The sequence below is a fragment of the Limtongia smithiae genome (assembly GCF_038497785.1).
Source record: "Limtongia smithiae strain NRRL Y-17922 unplaced genomic scaffold V1518scaffold_5, whole genome shotgun sequence".
Lineage (NCBI taxonomy): Eukaryota > Fungi > Ascomycota > Lipomycetes > Lipomycetales > Lipomycetaceae > Limtongia > Limtongia smithiae.
Window position 1 is genome coordinate 151,230 of NW_027117626.1, and position 18,029 is coordinate 169,258.

Consider the following 18,029-nt stretch of genomic DNA (forward strand, 5'->3'; position numbering starts at 1 on the left):
CTATCGCTTTCGCTGGGGCTTCCACTTCCAAACAACGCGACCGTCGGCCGTGACGGTTTTCTTACGTGGTGAGCCACCGGCCATAAGTGCGCGCTGGAGCTGGACCTCGTCGAGCACTTCGCCGAGCTTTTTAGCACGCTCGCGGCGGTCTTGGAGCTCGCGCAGCATGCGCGCATGCGCTTTCGGGCGTTTGGCGTTGAGTGCGGGAGTGGTAGAAGACGATGACGATTGAGAAGCAGCTGCTGCGCGTGCTTCGGAGAGCGAGTCGACGAATCGAGTGTGTGCTGGTGCTGAGGAGGAGGTCTTCTTCTTGGAACTTCGGGAGCCGAGTTTTGTAGAAGACATTGTCTGTTCTTCGTCGCTATAGTCGTAGTCTGATGCGTACTCGTCATCATCGTCTTCGTCGCTGTTATCCGCGTCCTCGCCAGTTGCCTCCGCGGCAAGCGATGAAAATGCAAGCTTGTTGCGTAACGCGGCGACCTGCGCACGCTCGTGCGCCAGCGCAGTGACGACGTAGCCGGCGTCTTGGGTCTTCAACAGTCGTAGATGGTCCTGCGACATCGTCGCTGCGTTTTCAGACTCCGCCGCCACTCGTGGCCGCCCCGCTAGCGATGATTTCATACCGTGGTAGAACTCATCTGGATTGCGCTCACGTGCCTTAGAGCGCAGCGCACGCAGGCGCCCTTCCTTGGAGTGATAATCGCGTGCACGGAGGACATAGTCCTGCCAGGAGTGTTAGTGTGTGGATGAGGGTGAGGGAGTGGAGGGAAGTAAACCTTATGCTTCTCAAGAAGACCCCACTTGCTGCGGTTCTTCGGCTGTGCACGTTCGCGGTGCTGTTTCTTTTGCACGGAAAATTTGAGCGAGGACATGGTGGGTGTGGCAGGTGTGGGGAAGATGGAGGAGCAAGCGAAGATTTTGTACGCATGTGATTTCGGCGTACGAGGATCACGCAACTACCGTTTAGGCGTGTACTTCTACGAACGAGGCTGACTATGGACTCTCCGTAGATGATATATAAAAGTAATACAATACAGATTTCTGCAGATGAGCGACCGAGGCGGCGGTGGAGTCGCAGCGGTCGGGTTCGAGTATACCAACGCCTTGTGGCGGCGGCCGCCGCCGCCGCAGCAGCAGCAAGAGCAGCAAACTCACCGCCACATACTTCATACCTCAACCCACACAGACTGTCGCGACCATGAGCCAAGGGACGCCGATTCCCGCTTGGATGCTCTCACCCAAGGACGGCGCCGAGGCCACCGCACGGCAGGCGCGTCAAGCGCGTGAGAGATGCCATGTCCAGCTTGTCGGTGAGTGCGTCCTCGTTCTTGTCCTCAGTCCTCCACACACCACTAACATCCCACGCAGCCTTCTCCGAGTGTAACAGCGGACGCAGTGTGTCAACAAGCTGGGCGTGTCGCGAGCAGAACAAAGCGATGATGGAGTGCATGGTACATTACATGCAGCCAGAGTTCCGTGACCGCTTTGTGCAGGAGGTCATCGAGGAGAAGTTGGCCGCGCGCACAAAAAACCCGCGGTCGTCCTCATCAGGCGTCTCATCATCGGACAAATCATAATCATACAGACAACTATTGTACATACAAAATACATATTTCCTCTCTACTCCCGCGCCCGCTTCACACCCCGCTGGTCTGTCTCAATATCCGCCTCAATACCCATGCCCGCGTCCAAATCCATCTCCTCGTCCCCGTCAGGCAATTCTGCCGCCTCCTCCTCTAGCGCCCAGTCTTTTCCCGTGAGACAATATTTCTCTGGCGGTAGTCGTATGATTCCTGGCGCCGTCGCGCTGCTCGCGGCCGCAGCCGGTACCGGCGGCAGCGGGCGCCGATTCCGCTCATGTGCAAGGCCAAGAAGCATCTCCTTTGGCGGCGCGGGCTTAAACTGGTGGCGCACGCGGGCTTGCACTGCAAGGCGCACGTCGTCGACGGTCAGCGCGGTGTTCGCGGCTGTTCCAGTGCTGGGATTAGCCCCTGCGCGCGCGTGATCTGCGTATACCAGCGAGTCTTCGAGGACCTGTGCAGTGTAGCGGTGCGCAAAGTCCATGAGCTGCAAAGGCACGCGGTCTTCGTAGGCGCCGACACCGGCGGAGGCAAGTATGAGATGTAAGATTCGCGCATCTCGCGGCGTCGCGGACGGCAACTCCTCGGTTTCTGCCATGTAGAGAGAGTATGGGGCAGAAGATGTTAGGAGATCTTTGCAGAGGGGGAGCGTTTGTATCGGCAAAGACGATGGTTGCCGCATGGCATGCGGCTTAATGCCTCTCGGCGCGACGATTGTGCCTTAACAGCACAGGCAATGCCGTTTGCGAGAGGGAGCGCTTAGCACAAGAGCCTGTAAGTCAAAATCGACATAAATCTGCCCTGTGAATAAAATACCGAAGACGCTGTCGCAGCTAAGGTGCTGTGCCGCAGACAGCCTGATCACATTATTCACATCTCGTCACCGATTACGACACAAGACCCTCGTGCGCCCAAATTCTGTCAGCATCGCGGTCATCGCGGCTCAACCCCAGACGGCTCCCCAGACTTCAGGACAATACTCTGAGAAACACGAAGTTCGATCTATTCCATGACCGAGCCACTGTCGCCCGCCTTCCAGTTCACATCTGCTGAGATGGTCAGCACCGGCGACAGCGACAGCGACGACAATGACGACAACGACATCGCCAAGTCCGAGGTCGCAGGCGAGCATGTGACCGACCGACCACATTCGCCTTCGTCAACGACGATGCCTTCTTCCGCAAATTCTTCCTTCATGCTTTCCCCAGTCAAACTGGCACCTGTGGTGCGCACACCGAAGGTTTTTGCCATGACCCCCCAGGACCCTGCCTTACTGCCCGTCTGCGTCGCGAATGCCTCTGTTGTTGCCTGCCCTGACGACAACAAGATCTTTATCTTCGGCGGCTTTGAGTACTCTTTTGGCACTGGTAAGCGTGCTTACTGTCACATTTGTTAGTGGTGTTATGCTGATTATCTCCAGTGTTCAACAACGTCATCATCATCGACACCGTCACTTTCCAGGTCACACGTCCGCGAACCGCAGGCGGCACGCCGCCGAGCGGCCGCCATGCACACTCTGCGACGTACTGGAAGGACGGCGAAATCATTTTGTTTGGCGGCGAAAACGGCGAGATGGAAGAGAATCGTTGTGTGCGCGACCTGCACATCTACAACATCCGCACGCACGTTTGGACACGCCCGCGCACACATGGTCGGCGTCCTAAGAAGCGCGGTCGCCATGCGGCGTGCATGTCGCCGGATCGTACCAAGTTGTACTTTTGCGGTGGATTGGGAGATGGTGGGATAGATGAATTTATATTTTTGGCGGATATATTCTGCCTGGATCTCACTACTATGACATGGAGCGAGTCGCGGCCTTTTGCTGCTAGGTATGACCATTTCGCTACAGTGTGGAACGACAAAGTGTGGATATTCGGTGGCCTTACTGCTGATATGGAAAAACCGGCGCAGCCTGTGTGGTTTGACTTGCGCACTTGCGAAATCGGTACCGTGGACTTCTTGGAGCCGCCAAAGCAACCAACGTGGAGAAAGGGAGATACCCCAGAATATGACGAGGAAGACACTCGGCGGAGTCCCGCTTTGGAGAAAAAGCCCGGCCGGCATATGTATGTCGTTGCCGGTTCATCGGTTATTGACATCACCGCACGCGGGCCGACAAAGGGAGTCAACTACACCGCTATCAGAAGCTTCGACATGGCCCGTCTACGCTGGCGTACACTGGCTGATGAAGATGCATGCGAAATGTTCAGCGAGTATGAGTGGATGTACGCGGTGGCTTCGCCGACTACAGCAGACTCTATTTGCTTGCTTAACTCTGCCAAGGTGGAGTTTCAGCCTGTTGAGTTCATGACCCATTTGCTGCCTCTAGATCTACGCTATTTTGGCGCCATGCTTGACCGTACTGGTAGCGTCTCAAATAGCGAGAACACTATTTTATCCAAGCTGCCGCCGGAGTCGCTGGCAGCCGACTTGGAGGCGCTGCTAGAGAGTGGCGAGGATGCTGATTTCGTCATCTGTACGTTTCCAGACGACTACGACGGCACGCTAGGCACAGGTGACTATAAGGCTGCTGCAACGGTCGAGATCAAGGCGCACTTGCTTATCCTTCAAACGCGTTGGCCACATTTCAGGCGGGTCATGGGCTCCCATATGCGCGAGTACCACCGCCGACAGATGCACATACCGGAGCGGTACACAATTGTGCACGCTCTGATGCACTATCTTTATACAGGCACGCTGCCTAATGGGATAGAGATTAGCGTCGTTGCGCGAGTTCTGATTCTGAGCAACATGTACGCTCTGCCACGTCTGCGGGACTTGTGCGCCATGCGCATGCAAAACGAGTTTGATGTCGCGAACGCGCCGACTCTGTGGGAGTGTGCACGTGTAGCGAGGGAGCCCATGTTGCAGCTCTCTGCAGCGCGATTCTGCCTCAAGCACTGGGGCCGCGTCGTGCGGAATTCTGGGTTCCGAGGTCTGGCGAAGGAAGCTATGATTGCGCTCTGTGCTGAGATCGATCTCGAAGGTAGAGTTGTGCACGGGCGAAGCTGGGCGGATGTGACAAGGATGGATGTAGATGAGGATGACGCATTTACCGTCGCGAATGTGGACGAGGTTGATGAGGAAGATCATGAGGAGGCGGAGGATGAGGACGGCGAGGCGGATGCCGCGGAGGAAACCGGTGATGGGGATGATGAGGACGAGGATATGGAGGAAGAGCCATAGGTTGACCATGTCATGCAAATATATTGAAACCATCTACGATACATTGACGAGGCTGCTCTCGACTTCGAGTTCGACTTCCCGCGCGGCAGGAAGTCCTGTTCGGGGATCGATGTCGCCTTCAGCGACTTGCTCGCTTGCAGTCTCATCGTAGAAAACTACGTCGTGGTGGTGATAATGTGCACTGTTGATATCGGTTGTCAAGTGCAGTCGCTTGCGGCGTATCTCATAGATGATGCACATGCTCAGCAACACAGTCTGGAGAGCAGCTGCCACAAAATACGGAAGCCATGTACTCCACTGCGTGCCGGGACGGATTGCAAGCGTAAACGCCCACAGAAATCCGCCTGGTACCTGCATGAGAAGTGTGTGTATTGATAGTGACTCGGCGCGGCCAAGTCTGTATGTTGTGAGAATCTGTGGTGCGTATTGCCATGCAGCGAGCAGAGTCGATAGCGTGCCGAGGAAGCTGGCGTAGCCTATGATTGCGTCCTCATTTCCCGCAACGAGAACGACAAGCGCATTGAAGAAGCTTACAGCTGCATGCAACGCGCATGTAAGTGAGACCGCGATCGCAGCGCGCGCGTCTGCGGCCGAGGCTCCTACGCCGCTGTGGGAGTATATCTCGCAAAGCACGAACATGATAACAAACATGGCATATTGCAGCGCCACCTGGACCACGCCAAGCGATGCAGCAAATCCTTGACCTGCTGTGAGCTCGCCAGATGTAATGCACGCGAAGGTACCGCGGGAGAGGAGCAAGATGTTTGTGAGCGCGGAAGTGCTGGAGATGAGGCCAAGAAAGAGGAAAAGCTGAGAGAAGCCACGCGCGGAGCGGCGGTTGATGATGCGAGCGTGCTGGGGTGCGTAGGAGATGATCATGCCCACAGTGAGCAGGAGTGAGAGCACGAAGTTGGGGATCGACGGGTTCGCGAGGTCCCCGCAGAGGTCTGAGTTTGAAGTAGACATTGCGGTGGTGCTGGGAGCGATATCGCGCTCCGAGAGTCCGAATTGATAAGGCTGTGCCAGAGCTCGTAAGGTATGGGTCATGCCATGCAAGATCGGTGCATCAGAGACACTTTGTCAGGTGAGGATGCGCACACCGGCGCAGGCGTTAGTGTGGAAGTCGTGATGTGACGGCGCAGTGTCGGAGGCTGAGACGCGTTTGCGGTGACTCAGGGCACTTACACGTGATCATCACATGCTGGCTATCTTCGCGGAAAACTGCGACTTCGTCGTCTTCACCATCCAACTCCCCCGCCTCCCCCAAGACCTCCTACCTCAGCATCGCCCCGCCCTCAGCCTGCGCCGCCCCGCCCCAATGTCCGCCTCCTCCGCTCCGCGGAAGCGGCTCGCTGCTTCCGCTGCGTCCGCCTCCAACTCTGAAAACGGCTTGCTGAAAGTCCCCACGCCCGTGCGTCCCGTCTCTACAAACGGAAAGACGAAGGGCGCATCGCACACAGAAGACGACTCCGACGTCAGGGAGGCTCTCACGCCGCGCTCGCGGACTCCCCTTGGCATAATCGCGTCGCACTCGAACTACCGCAATTTCATCCACAAGTACGAGGTGCCGCGTAAGCTGCTACATGTCTCGATCGGGTTCCTCACCATCGTGTTATACTTCCGTGGCATCACGCTCAACTCGGTGACGCCGGTGTTGATTTTTTTGCTCACTGGCGTGGTTGCGCTCGACGTGCTGCGATTCCGGTCGGCCGCGTTTTTGAAGATTTACATTCGTGCGTTCGGCTCGCTCATGCGTGAGAGCGAGGTTGACAAGTGGAACGGTATTGTTTGGTACCTGCTAGGGCTCATCATAGTCTTCATCGGATTCCCCAAGGATATCTCTATTCTTGCCGTACTGCTGCTATCCTGGTCCGACACCGCGGCGTCCTCGTTCGGACGTGCGTTCGGCCATCTCACGCCGAAGCTGTTCCGCAACAAGTCCCTTGCCGGCTCGTTCGCGGCTTTTCTCACCGGCACCGTCGCCGCATACTTGCTCTACGGGTTCATGCTCCCCGCCGCGCCGCAGCTCAACACGCATGACTTCCTCGCGTGGACGCCAGAGACGAGTTCTCTCCCTCTCTCCGCGCTCTGCACAATCGCCGGAATTGTTGGCGCCTCTGCCGAGGCTGTCGACCTGTACGGACTTGACGACAACATTACGATCCCTGTCATCTCCGCCATTGTCATGCACGCCATTCTCTACTTCTGTCGCATCTAAGTCTACGATCTTTCACGCTTTCATGGCATGTCACCACCTACACACCAAAATACTCCCCATCCTTTGTACACTATTCTCTGGATTTACATGTTTTGTTAGATACGCGACTGGCATGATTTTATGTGCATTTCCCCTTGATACACCACCTGCTCATGTGCCGCGCCACACATTGTTGTACACTAGACTCTTGAAATATGAAATTTATATGTTTGGCAAATTGCTGGCTTCATTACTCGTCTTTGTTTTGGTCACGTGTTGTTCTTCTTCATAGTTTGCTAGATGATGCACTAGCGCTCTTGGAACTAGATCTGGGCTCACTTGCAAAAACCAATTTGTGGAAAGTCGGTGAACAAAAATGTTTGAAGCTCCTTGGAAGCTGGCAGGAATTTGAAGCAATTGGCCTTGGCTAAATGCGACGTCAGATCATCCTCTTCAGCTTGGTTGCTTGGCCAGTCCTTTTCGCTTTCCTCCGTATTGTCCACCCCTTTTAAATGAGCTTTTTTGTTATCTAGAGATTCTTGTTATTGTTGCGTCCCTTGTCATGTGACGACGTCCGAGGACCAAGATGTGCGCAATGGGCGTTCAAAACGTCCAAATCCGTGGCTGCTGTCTAGTTCTCCCACTTGTATCCACTTTCGGCATTCTTCCTTCGCCTTTCACCTCTCAAGGTCGACTTCGATTGCAAGTGCAATACACAGAGCAGAAGGCATCCTTCACGGTGGTGATGTTACTAGCGCTGTGTTTGTCGTCGGCGTTTGTAGGCGCCGAAGCGCCGATGCCCCCTGAACGCACTCTTCTCTGCAGGTATCACCGATATGCATACGATAATCCAGTTAACGAGCTTACGGAGGCTATGACGCAGGAGATTGAGAGTAGTAAGTATTTCAGCTGATTCTATGTTTGCAAACTCTCTGAAAGGGTTTGCATTTTGGAGTTAGTGGGCTTTCAACGGAACAACAAACAACATCTTTGCTTTGTGACATTGGAGATGGCCGCGGTGCTGCGGTTGAGTTATTTAAAAACAAGAACGATGTCATAAGAGGCAGCTATGACAGGATGTGTACACATAAACACGGTATACAGAAAGATCTGAGCCCCATCTGCTGGACCAGGATGGGCGGTCAATTCTCGCAGCACGGGTCCTGGAACATACCGTTCTGTCTAGATAGACGTTTTGTTGATTTCAGTATTATATAAAGCATGCTTATATCATGCTTCTGTGCCAAACACGGTAATAAAGCACAAGTGTCGTTAAAATGTACAATACACAAACTGGTTATGTCTTCGTAGAACCAAACCCAGCAAAGCCCATCATCTGCTGCATGGCCCCTCTCACGCTTTCGCCTTCCTCGCCGCCACTGCTGTCGTCGTCGCTGCGTGTTGGCACTCTCCGTCGTGCAGCACGTTTCTGCCGTCGTCGCTCTCTCCGGGCCTCACGCTCGGCTTCCTCCAGTTTCCGCCGCTCCGCGATGCGCTGCTGGATGTTGTACTTCTGCCCGAGGCCAGCCTCGTCGCGCTTCTGCCGCAGCCATTCAAGACGTTTCTGTACATCCTCTAGTGAAGCGCGCTGTTGGGTTTCGGTCTGTCCTGTCGCGCGCAGGTGCTGCTTACTGTTAAGATGGTCAATCCATTGCAGACTATCCTTGTACGTCAGGTCGCATGCGTCGCAGTAAAAGCCAGCTCCACGACCCCGTCGGCCTACTGCAGATGCGCCGGCAGGAACTAGCGTGACGCGATTTAGGTCTTGGTCGAGATTGAGTCGTTGTCTGCGGATCTCGATCTCTCGTGCGTCTGGAGGTGTGGGTGCGCGAGTTGTTCGTGTCATGCGGGACTCCCGCTCGCGCTCTGCGCGCTCGCGAGCCTGCAGAAGAACTTCGTCCTTATCCCAAGTTTTGCGACCGGTTTCGGGTGGCGGCGCGGTGCCATAGAGGGCCTTGCGTGGGGCGGACATCGTGGGGTGGATAGAGGGCGAAGTCGCGATCCGTTGAGCGGTGAGTTGTGGAGGGCGGCGCCGACGTGACGGAAGTACACTCACCACGATCACCACAACCGCAACCACACAGCACAGCAAAATGGCGGCAGACACGCCGCTCGTGAGCACGACCGAAGTGCTTCTCGAGACGTTCTCGAACCCGTCTCTAACTCCGACCGCCTACCTGAACTCCGTGTTACCGTCTTACAAGCCGTCGTCGATGCCTCTGCAGCAGCTGCACAATGACACCGTCACGCTGCTGTCGTCGCTTGATCACGCCACGCAAGAGCTCATCGCTAAGCTCGAGCGCGTCGTCACCGAGATGTTGAGCTCTGCCACCCGGTTGAAGTACGAGGTCGAGCTGCTCGCGGGCGACGTCGAAGTGCTGGACACAACAATCACTACAGATCTCAAGCCGGTCGTGGATAGCAAGATCGCGCCTAAGAGTCCCGCAATGCAGCGACTGGAGATGCTGGAAGTCGTGCGTAAGCGGTTGGTCGAGGTCATCAACACGTTTGAACGCGCGAAGAAGATTGATGCCGACATCCGCGACGGCGGCGGCGACACCGAGGAGGGCATTCGGCTGCTGCTTGCGCAGGGCAAATTCAAGCTTGCGAACGACGAGGTTGAGAAGCTGCGGAGCGACATCGAGGTGTGGAAAGGCACGCCTGAGTACTCGCAGAAACAGGAGTTTGTGGGCAAGCTTCGTAAGCTGGTACAGGAGACCATCAGTCGGACTGAGAGCAGTAGCACCGCCAGCGCCGGCGACTCACAGGCGTCCACGCCGGTCTTCGGGCGAAGTCCGGTCCCCCCCAGCATCGCAGCTTTTGATCGACAGGACTACCCGAACGTGCGCGCGTCGGCGGAGTACATCAGACAAGAAGCTCGCGAGGGATATCTTGGACTCATTGAGTCGCTCAAGAAGATAAGACAGTCCTGAGGCGTTCAGTGCGGCCTGCGCCTTTGTATATTAAACAAATCAACTATTTTGTGCAAAATAACGCCAGATATGCAGTTCTGTGAAATGGTGTGTGTTATTCGCGATACTTCATTTGGCCGCGGCCTTTGTATTTGATGACTGGCATTGAGCTTGTGGGCGACGAGCTCAGGGGCGGGTCGCGTTCGCGGTTCCTGCTGCGGTAAAAGCCCTGGTAAGAGTCTCGGTAAGAGTCTCTGCGTGAGTCTCTGTAAGAGTCTCTGCGTGAGTCTCTGTAAGAGTCTCTGCGTGAGTCTCTGTAAGAGTCTCTGCGTGTATCTCTGTAAGAGTCTCTGCGTGAGTCTCCGTAAGAGTCTCTACGTGAGTCGCCGTGGCAGTCTTCGCGAGAATCTCTGTAAGAAGCGCGATGAGAATCACGATTTGTGCCGTATCGGTCACGTCGATCGCGGTCATCGCTATCCCTGTAAGAGTCGCCAGAGTATCGTGGCCCTTTGTCATATGTTCTAAGAAGCGGGTTTCGCAGTGGTGGGGAAGTTGACTCGCGCCGTGACTCGCTGTTGTCGTTGCCTCGTCGTGACGATATACACATCGGGCTGGCAGATCTGTCTCGTTCCTGACGTGGCGGTGTCAACGAGCGCGACCGAGACGGTGATTGCGATGGTAATCTGGATGGTGATCGCGACGAAGGCTGGGATGGTGACCGAACTGGCGACACTCGTTCATCTAGTTTGGGCTTGATTTTCTTCTTGAAGACGAGCTTGCCGCAGCGTGTGATTCGCGGCTCTTCGCCCTCAAGAGGACGGTCGTCGTTCTCGATATCCACCTTGACGTCCGAAAAAGCGCGCAGAAGCTTCATACACTCTGGTATAACGCGGCCAAATACGACGTACTTGTCGCTTAGTTCAGGACATGGCACGAGCTGATGGGAGTTAGTAGTGCAAACAAACACTAAGCGGTCAACACATACAGTAATAAAGAACTGGCTATTGTTGGTGTCCGGACCGAAGTTGGCCATGCACACGAGGCCAGGTTCATCGATGGCGCGCCAACCCAGATTCTCATCATCGAAGGAGTCGCCGTAGATGGAGCGGCCGCCCGATCCGTCCATGTTGGTGATGTCGCCGCCCTGGATTATATACTCGGGATTGACGATAACACGGTGAAAGATACTGTTCTTGTAGGAGAGACCGTCGTCGCGCTCGCCAGTGCAGAGGCAGCGGAAGCTGGATGGTGGTGAGCGAGTGTGTTGGTATGAGCTGCGGAGAGGCACTTACTTCTCGCAAGTTCGTGGAACGTCGAGTTCAAACAACTCGACGACGATACGACCGGTCACCGCCGGTGAGGCGACGTCTAGATAGACCCGAGGGAGCATAGTGCAGTGGGTGGGACGATGGCAGGCACGGAGGCAGATTGCCTAAACGGGCCGCTGGTAAAACTCTGCACTGTTCAGCACCGCCATCATCGTCTTCACCAACTTCCTTTCCACCACCGTGCACCGCCCAAAATCCCCGCCTCCCGCTGCTGAAGCCGTCACACGCACTACCTCTGCGCTGACTGCATCCGTATCCGTCAGCGCTTTTTCTCGCCGTCCGCCTGCCTGCCTGTATGGACAAGGAGCTTCTTCGGCGCTTTCCCTGCCCGCCAAAGTCGGTATCCTCATCGCCATCGCGGCACATTCCACGCCAGCACCCGTGCTTACAGAGTACTAACTACGCGTGGCATGTACAGGCCTAGATAACACCAATCACGTACCTGCATACACCGCCTCTCCGTCCTTTCTCTCTCTCTTGCGTTCCTCCGCACACCTTCAGCTCGAAGGTTGCCTGCTGTCCCCTCCGTCGCTGCCGCCCGCGTCCCGCGCTCTCGGCGTCACTTCGTCGCGGAACCCCCGGTAACCGCCCAGCCTCCGCCTCCTCTACTTCTCCTCGGACAGGCCTCGACGTTTTGCCCTTCTCGCCCACAATCACCAGCACACACGCACACCGCCGCACCGGCCGCATAAATGGTCTCCCCGGTGTCTGCCCCTACAAACGGTGTCTTCGACCACAGCCCTGCAAGGTCCACCACGAACTCCTACAGTGTCAACCATGAGGCCTCGGTCACACTCGACTCCACAAACGCCTTCGAAGGTATGTTTTTCTCTTTGCGTCACCGTTCTCGTCTCGCATCTGCTCACGTGCTCCCTTTCTGCAGGACCGGAGAAGTTGCTCGAGGTCTGGTTTGCACCCGACCGCTTCAACCTCCCGAACTCCATGAGCAGCAACGGTCTTTTGACTGTCGGCCGCAAGTTTTGGGAGGACATGCTGGACATTGTCCACTGCAAGGTCCTCTCCGTCATCGGCACCGGGGACGTCGACGCATACCTCCTCTCCGAGTCCTCTATGTTTGTCTTTCCCCACAAACTCATCCTCAAGACCTGCGGCACTACCACGCTTCTTGCCGGCTTACCGCGTTTGCTCGAAATTGCCTGCCATGAGGCTGGGTATCCGGAGAACATTGAGCCATGGCGCGTCTTCTACTCCCGCAAGAACTTCATGTTCCCGGACCGCCAGTTGGCCCCTCACCGGTCTTGGAACGACGAGGTTGACTACCTTGACGCGCACTTTTCCTACGGTTCTGCGTACATGGTCGGTCGCATGAACTCAGAGCACCACTGGTACCTCTACTCTGCCAAACGCGACCCAGTTGCGCAGACCTTTGTTGCTCCTGTGAACAGCATTGTCGCGGACGGCAGATTTGAGGACCAAACGCTTGAAATTCTCATGACCGGGCTTGATCAGAAGAAAGCGGCAAAATTTTATAACGATCGCTATGTCCCTGACACGGCCTCCGACTCCGGGTCCTCCTCGCTGTCGGACGATCTTGATCCTGGTCACATCGGCGGCGCCGAGGTCACCACGGCTTGTGGTTTCCAGAAACTCTACCCGTCCGCCCGCATTGATGCATTTTCGTTCTCTCCTTGCGGATACTCGGCTAACGGTGTCACGGATGGCACGCATCATTATTTCACGGTTCATGTCACACCGGAAGAGCAGTGCTCCTACGCGTCGTTCGAGTCCAATGTGCCAACGCATGTTTCTGGCAGAAACCCACTGGACGTTGTCGATTACGTCGTGGACATCTTCGGTCCGGATCAGTTCTCCGTGACCATGTTCGAGACGCGTGGCACCGACAAGAGCTTCGTGAACGAGCGCTGCGGCGACCTGCCGCCGTCTGAGCTGCCGGGATATGTGCGCGCCGATAGAATTGTATACGAGCTGGATGAGTATGATTTGGTGTTTATGGCCTTTGTGAAGACCAAGCTATGAATGATTTGTTTTTGGGCTTGGAAATACCTCACTTGTGTCTTTTAGTTCTTTGCATTCTTTGTGCGTTGGTCATCGGCTGATGCACTATTACTCTTCATTGCTATACCACTCTATGTATCTTTATGCCCCTTTGCGCATGTAGAGTCTCTGTGAATGTCTTTCGCGCGTAGCAGCTTTCATGAAACGAAAACGATAAAGAACTTGCGGTCGAAGGTGGTTGTTGAGTCAGGCAGGGCAGAGAGGTACGTTCACAAATTAGACTCGTCCAAGTTCAGAGGCCCGTGAATCCAACTCTCACAAATCTCCGCGAGGGCCGGTCGCGCGAACCCCCAACCCCCCCGCCCACCCGCCACTACTCCAGAACACCAGTGCCGTCTGCCGCAGCGTGTTCTTGGTTCTGTTTTGCATATTTGTTTTTGTATTTGAACGGCACAGGCACATCCGAACCGATGACAGACACCGGCGACGAGTTCCTCGTGAGTTACCGCCGCAACCAGCTATCTCTCAGCGTCTAGCACGCCACATGTCGCACGTACTGACGACTTACTCATTTTCGCCGACAGTTTTTTACGGAGGATACCGTCTACACGACTCATGACAATCACATTGGAATAGTAGATGTGAGTGGCTGTACCCTGCTGTTGGCGATGGTCGCAAGTCCATAGCGCTGACGATTGACTAATTCTCTGCAGAAAGTTTGGCACGATGTACGTCTTCTGCTTGAACTGCGAATGGAACCAGATACTTACAGGACCTGCAGACCGTGCGGGACTATACCGACAAATATGAGGAAGACGATACGATGGCCGGTCCCCCCGAAATCGTAGATGCCTACTTTGAAGCTGGCGTGCCGCCAAAGGGTTGGGTATGCACACCTTAGTATTGACATGCTGCTATATACTAATGGATCTCTAGACTGTGGTGACAGAGACGTACGGCCGGAGAGTAATTCCCGATAGGGCTCTACGACTCGTGGACCGGTCATTTTCATGCGGCGATCTATGCAAGAAGAACTCACTCGACTCACAATCTGGCGTCGTGCTGGAGATTTCGATGACGCTGTCCTTGCAGCACACTGAGACGAATCAGATCGTGCATGACATTCCTGGCGCCGAAGTTGAGCTTTACCTCGAACCCGAGCAAGGCCAGTTTGTAAGCGATGGTGCGGATCGCGTGGGCGAGGTTGTTTCGGTGGCGTATCGTGCGGCCGTACGTCAGCGTAACGGGGCAATTGTCTGGGTCGAGGACGCGGCGGCGCTGGAGTGCCATGTCGGACCGGACCTGTCTACTGATACTCCACCTGGCGGCATCTCACCTGCTCTGATCGCGGGACAGACTGGGATTGTTTTTCCGAGCCAAACTGTTGTCACAACTTCGGAAAACATGCGGAGAGGTCAGTGGATGTACGGCGCGTATGACCGTCAGGTGCCGCCGGCTGGTACGGTCTTGCGATCAGAAGTGCAAGGCGTCAGCGTGCGGTGGCTTCCGTACGGCGAGGAGGATTACTTCGACGTGGAGGATCACAACTACAACAAGTTTAAGGTCATGTCCGACGTCATGGATCACGCAAACTGGACCGTTGGCGACCGTGTCCGGCTGAGAGATGTTCCTGAGGGGTTTTCTAAGTACGGCATAAATCGACTCGGCCGCGAGCGGTACGGTGGTTTCGATATCAACGCTTTTATCGTCACGCGCACACATACACGGGTAAAGGTGCAATGGCAGGATCTGAGTACAAGTATGGAAGATGGCACCGATCTTGTGCCCTATGTTCTCGTCGACGAGCACGATGTATGGCCCGGCGAATACGTCGGACTCAAAGATCTCTCGAAAAAGCCTCAGAGCAATGACGAAGATGAGTGGGGATTCGATTTGAACTGCACAAAGATTGGCGTCGTTCAGACCGTAGATGCTAAGGAACGCACTGCGAAAGTTCGCTGGTTTAACACGCCGGACAGATTACTGCCGGACAATTTGTCTGACGATATCGAGGACACCAGTTTTTACGAGCTTGTGCCGCATCCGTTGATTAATTTTGGGCTAGGAGATTTTGTTTATTTGTCACACGCGCCTTTTTTGCAGGTCGCCGGGCCGAGGGAAGCCTCGGAAGCCGACGACCAGCGCAGTGGCGTGATGACTTCCCTTGCGCGTGCAATTATCACACAGGGAAATCATCAACTGACCCAGCTTGCGCGGTCGTTACTTCCACTACGAGCACCTGCGGAGAGGGCAGAATCACCGCCAGCACCAACAACTCCAGATACGTCGGCTGCTATAGAGGAACAGGATGTCTGCGACTGGTACGGGCAAATTGTTGCGCTGAATCTTGATGGCACGGTTACAGTGCGATTGGGATTCACCACGCCGCCTAAGGACGTCGTGCACCCTGCGAGCGCTATTATCGGCGCGCCGGAAGACGACGAAGATGAAGAAGACGAGGACGACGAGGAGTATGATGACGATGATGATGAGTTGTTCGATGACGACGACTTCGTGCAGATGCATGACTCGAACGGACATAGCCATAGTCATTATCTTCCATACGCTAATAACGGAGATGCCGTGCGAAGACTTATGGTCCCGCTAGCACAGAATAACGTCGATGCTGAAGAGGACGATTCAAGCTGGGAAGATGAGGAGGAAGGAGAGGATGAGGAGAAGAAGGATGAGGCAGAGGAGGAAGAGGAGGAAGGTGACAAAGATGCTGAACACACAGACGACATGCATGAGCGTGAAGAGCACAATGAGGAAGCCGCGGGCAGCGATATGGAGGTTGATGTGGACAAGGAGGAGGATGAAGACGTGAATGCCGAGGAGGGAGATGCGGCGAGCCGCAAAGCGGCGCCTGTGGGGCGAATGGATAAGTTTGAGGTCCTCGAGAGCGAACCATCGGCGGATCATCATTTCGCAAAGGAGAGCCTTGGACGTATCAACCACCGACGACTAATGCGAGAACACAAGATCCTGAACGCGTCGCTCCCGGCGGGCATTCACGTGCGAACTTACGAGAATCGGCTGGACTTGTTTCGGGTGCTGATTATCGGTGCAGACGGCACGCCATATGAGAAGGCGCCATTTTTATTCGACATGCGACTCACTGCGGCATTTCCGAATGAGCCGCCAGAATGCTTTTTCCACTCGTGGAACACTAACGGAATTGGACGTGTGAACCCGAATTTGTACGAGGACGGCAAGATCTGCTTGTCGCTGCTTGGAACGTGGCCGGGCGAGGCAGCGTCTGAGAAATGGAGCGCGCAGGCGAGCTCGATTTTGCAGCTGCTGGTTAGTCTGCAGAGTCTTGTGCTGAACAACGATCCGTACTACAACGAAGCGGGGTACGAGGTTGTGCAGCCAACATCTGCAGCGAGCGTAAACGCGGCGGTATACGCGGAGCGTACGTTTGTGCTGTCGCAGGGCTTTATTCTTTTTGCGCTGCAGCATGGGCCACTGGAGTTTGCAGACGTGATAGAGGATTATTACTTCAAGCAGGGAAATTTGGAGAAAGTACTGGCGTGGGAGAAGCAGGTACTTGATGCGAATGAGCAGACTACGACGTCTACTACTAGCGCAGAAGCAGCGTCAGAGAAGAAAGAAGACAACAAATCGACGCGGATCAAGAAGGTGACGAAAGGTGCACGCGTGCTACTGTTGAAGAACTACAACGCGCTGGCGAGCGTGTTTGAGATGTACAAAGGGAAGAAGGACGCATGATGACGGGATGTGGCGAATATTTGTTAATGCAACGGAGTTACGGTTGATATTAGACAAGCTAGCATAGCGAGTGACTTTACGAGCTGATACACCTGACGTTTTTTGTCTTAGTTGAGAGAACATTAGTTATAATACTATAGTATACAGTTGTCTTTGATGCCGGGCCGGTTGAGGTCGAAGTACACGGAGGGGGATGTGGAGAGCGCGGGAGGGTGTTGGTACATGCAGAGGCGGATGTCGCGCCATATCGTCTCGAGTTCAGTGCGCTTTGGCAATGTGTTCTGGGAGTATTAGCGGAGGGCATTGAACAGAACACGGGTACTCGTACGGGAAAGACGACGAGAAGTCGATCATGATTCTTGACGATGATCGCGAGGTAGTAAATGACCTCGAAGGAACGAAAACCCTCGTTGATGATGACATCCTGGATGAGCTCGAGCGGGATGAACTGGGAGGAGCGGGAAAGGAAAGTGGGCCCAGTAGAGGAGAGTTGGAGGCCAAAGTCATTCATGACGAGAATGGAATCTTCCACGCAAGGCCGGCGGAGGATGAGAAGAATGGAGAAGATGGTATATGCAAAAATGAAGAGGTCGGGCGTGTATAGTCGGAGCGAGAATGCTGGTGGTGATGTGCTGGGAGTAGGTGTTGCCGCTGTCCATTGGAGCTTGCGGCTCCCGGAGATTTCGTCGATGACGGTGTACCGTTTGACTGCAAGATATGCAAAAGCGCATAGACATAGCGCACGGAGTGCCCAGGCAGAGTATTGTACACGGCGACGGCGGTCTGGCGACGCGTTGGAGACTGTGTACTGCAACGTTGTCGGCGTGGAGCGCAAGCGCGACACCGCGATGCCGTCGCAGGTGATGATGGTGGTGAGAGGTGGCGGCGGTGGCGACGACGGCGACAGCATTGGCATGGCTGCTGCTACTGTATGGGCGCTGCGCTGGCGCACACCGGGGGTGGAGCGGTGGGCGGCCGTGGTTGTGGAGGTTATAGTCAGGCGGTAATGGTGGTGACGGCTCCGAAGTTCGGAGGCGGACGAGGCATGTGAGTTATGCGCCGCATCATCTGCGGCGCGTGAGCTGTGAGCAGTGATTAGGGTAAGGGTAGGTTTGAT

At 55.2% G+C, this 18,029-nt stretch overlaps 12 protein-coding genes across 12 annotated transcripts; 6 read left to right on the forward strand and 6 right to left on the reverse strand.

Moving 5' to 3' along the window:
• On the reverse strand, positions 1–1,111 carry V1518DRAFT_450276 (small-subunit processome; the record flags this gene model as incomplete). Its single annotated transcript, XM_066906507.1, has 2 exons — positions 777–1,111; positions 1–723 (listed from the first exon to the last, which is right to left on the reverse strand). The coding sequence occupies exons 1-2, from the start codon at positions 870–872 to the stop codon at positions 1–3; spliced, it is 819 nt and encodes a 272-aa protein (XP_066759708.1). The 5' UTR covers positions 873–1,111.
• Positions 1,112–1,144: 33 nt separating this feature from the next.
• Positions 1,145–1,620, forward strand: V1518DRAFT_415656 (uncharacterized protein). The gene is made up of 2 exons (XM_066903864.1): positions 1,145–1,310; positions 1,369–1,620. The coding sequence occupies exons 1-2, from the start codon at positions 1,199–1,201 to the stop codon at positions 1,575–1,577; spliced, it is 321 nt and encodes a 106-aa protein (XP_066759709.1). The 5' UTR covers positions 1,145–1,198; the 3' UTR covers positions 1,578–1,620.
• On the reverse strand, positions 1,541–2,377 carry V1518DRAFT_415657 (transcription initiation factor IID, 31kD subunit-domain-containing protein). The gene has a single exon (XM_066903865.1). The coding sequence runs from the start codon at positions 2,260–2,262 to the stop codon at positions 1,621–1,623; it is 642 nt and encodes a 213-aa protein (XP_066759710.1). The 5' UTR covers positions 2,263–2,377; the 3' UTR covers positions 1,541–1,620.
• Positions 2,378–2,829: 452 nt separating this feature from the next.
• Positions 2,830–4,766, forward strand: V1518DRAFT_373416 (uncharacterized protein; the record flags this gene model as incomplete). Its single annotated transcript, XM_066901432.1, has 2 exons — positions 2,830–2,953; positions 3,001–4,766. The coding sequence occupies 2 exons, from the start codon at positions 2,830–2,832 to the stop codon at positions 4,764–4,766; spliced, it is 1,890 nt and encodes a 629-aa protein (XP_066759711.1).
• V1518DRAFT_415659 (uncharacterized protein) lies at positions 4,755–5,874 on the reverse strand. Its single transcript, XM_066903866.1, has one exon. It carries the CDS (start codon positions 5,811–5,813, stop codon positions 4,800–4,802), a length of 1,014 nt encoding a protein of 337 aa, XP_066759712.1. The 5' UTR covers positions 5,814–5,874; the 3' UTR covers positions 4,755–4,799.
• Positions 5,875–6,084: 210 nt separating this feature from the next.
• On the forward strand, positions 6,085–6,984 carry V1518DRAFT_373193 (cytidylyltransferase family-domain-containing protein; the record flags this gene model as incomplete). Its single annotated transcript, XM_066901422.1, has 1 exon — positions 6,085–6,984. One exon carries the CDS (start codon positions 6,085–6,087, stop codon positions 6,982–6,984), a length of 900 nt encoding a protein of 299 aa, XP_066759713.1.
• Positions 6,985–8,139: 1,155 nt separating this feature from the next.
• Positions 8,140–9,037, reverse strand: V1518DRAFT_415663 (uncharacterized protein). The gene has a single exon (XM_066903867.1). It carries the CDS (start codon positions 8,933–8,935, stop codon positions 8,261–8,263), a length of 675 nt encoding a protein of 224 aa, XP_066759714.1. The 5' UTR covers positions 8,936–9,037; the 3' UTR covers positions 8,140–8,260.
• Positions 8,960–9,954, forward strand: V1518DRAFT_415664 (uncharacterized protein). The gene has a single exon (XM_066903868.1). It carries the CDS (start codon positions 9,057–9,059, stop codon positions 9,894–9,896), a length of 840 nt encoding a protein of 279 aa, XP_066759715.1. The 5' UTR covers positions 8,960–9,056; the 3' UTR covers positions 9,897–9,954.
• V1518DRAFT_415666 (cyclophilin-like domain-containing protein) lies at positions 9,818–11,357 on the reverse strand. The gene is made up of 3 exons (XM_066903869.1): positions 11,168–11,357; positions 10,861–11,116; positions 9,818–10,812 (listed from the first exon to the last, which is right to left on the reverse strand). The coding sequence occupies exons 1-3, from the start codon at positions 11,263–11,265 to the stop codon at positions 9,991–9,993; spliced, it is 1,176 nt and encodes a 391-aa protein (XP_066759716.1). The 5' UTR covers positions 11,266–11,357; the 3' UTR covers positions 9,818–9,990.
• A 538-nt stretch (positions 11,358–11,895) lies between these two features.
• V1518DRAFT_405196 (S-adenosylmethionine decarboxylase) lies at positions 11,896–13,201 on the forward strand (the record flags this gene model as incomplete). The annotated part of the gene is made up of 2 exons (XM_066901910.1): positions 11,896–12,022; positions 12,087–13,201. The coding sequence occupies 2 exons, from the start codon at positions 11,896–11,898 to the stop codon at positions 13,199–13,201; spliced, it is 1,242 nt and encodes a 413-aa protein (XP_066759717.1).
• A 316-nt stretch (positions 13,202–13,517) lies between these two features.
• Positions 13,518–17,062, forward strand: V1518DRAFT_415669 (uncharacterized protein). The gene is made up of 5 exons (XM_066903870.1): positions 13,518–13,677; positions 13,765–13,821; positions 13,894–13,908; positions 13,962–14,066; positions 14,117–17,062. Exons 1-5 carry the CDS (start codon positions 13,651–13,653, stop codon positions 16,910–16,912), a joined length of 3,000 nt encoding a protein of 999 aa, XP_066759718.1. The 5' UTR covers positions 13,518–13,650; the 3' UTR covers positions 16,913–17,062.
• Positions 16,932–17,920, reverse strand: V1518DRAFT_415670 (GPI-GlcNAc transferase complex, PIG-H component-domain-containing protein). The gene is made up of 2 exons (XM_066903871.1): positions 17,241–17,920; positions 16,932–17,193 (listed from the first exon to the last, which is right to left on the reverse strand). Exons 1-2 carry the CDS (start codon positions 17,826–17,828, stop codon positions 17,047–17,049), a joined length of 735 nt encoding a protein of 244 aa, XP_066759719.1. The 5' UTR covers positions 17,829–17,920; the 3' UTR covers positions 16,932–17,046.
• Positions 17,921–18,029: the final 109 nt, after the last annotated feature.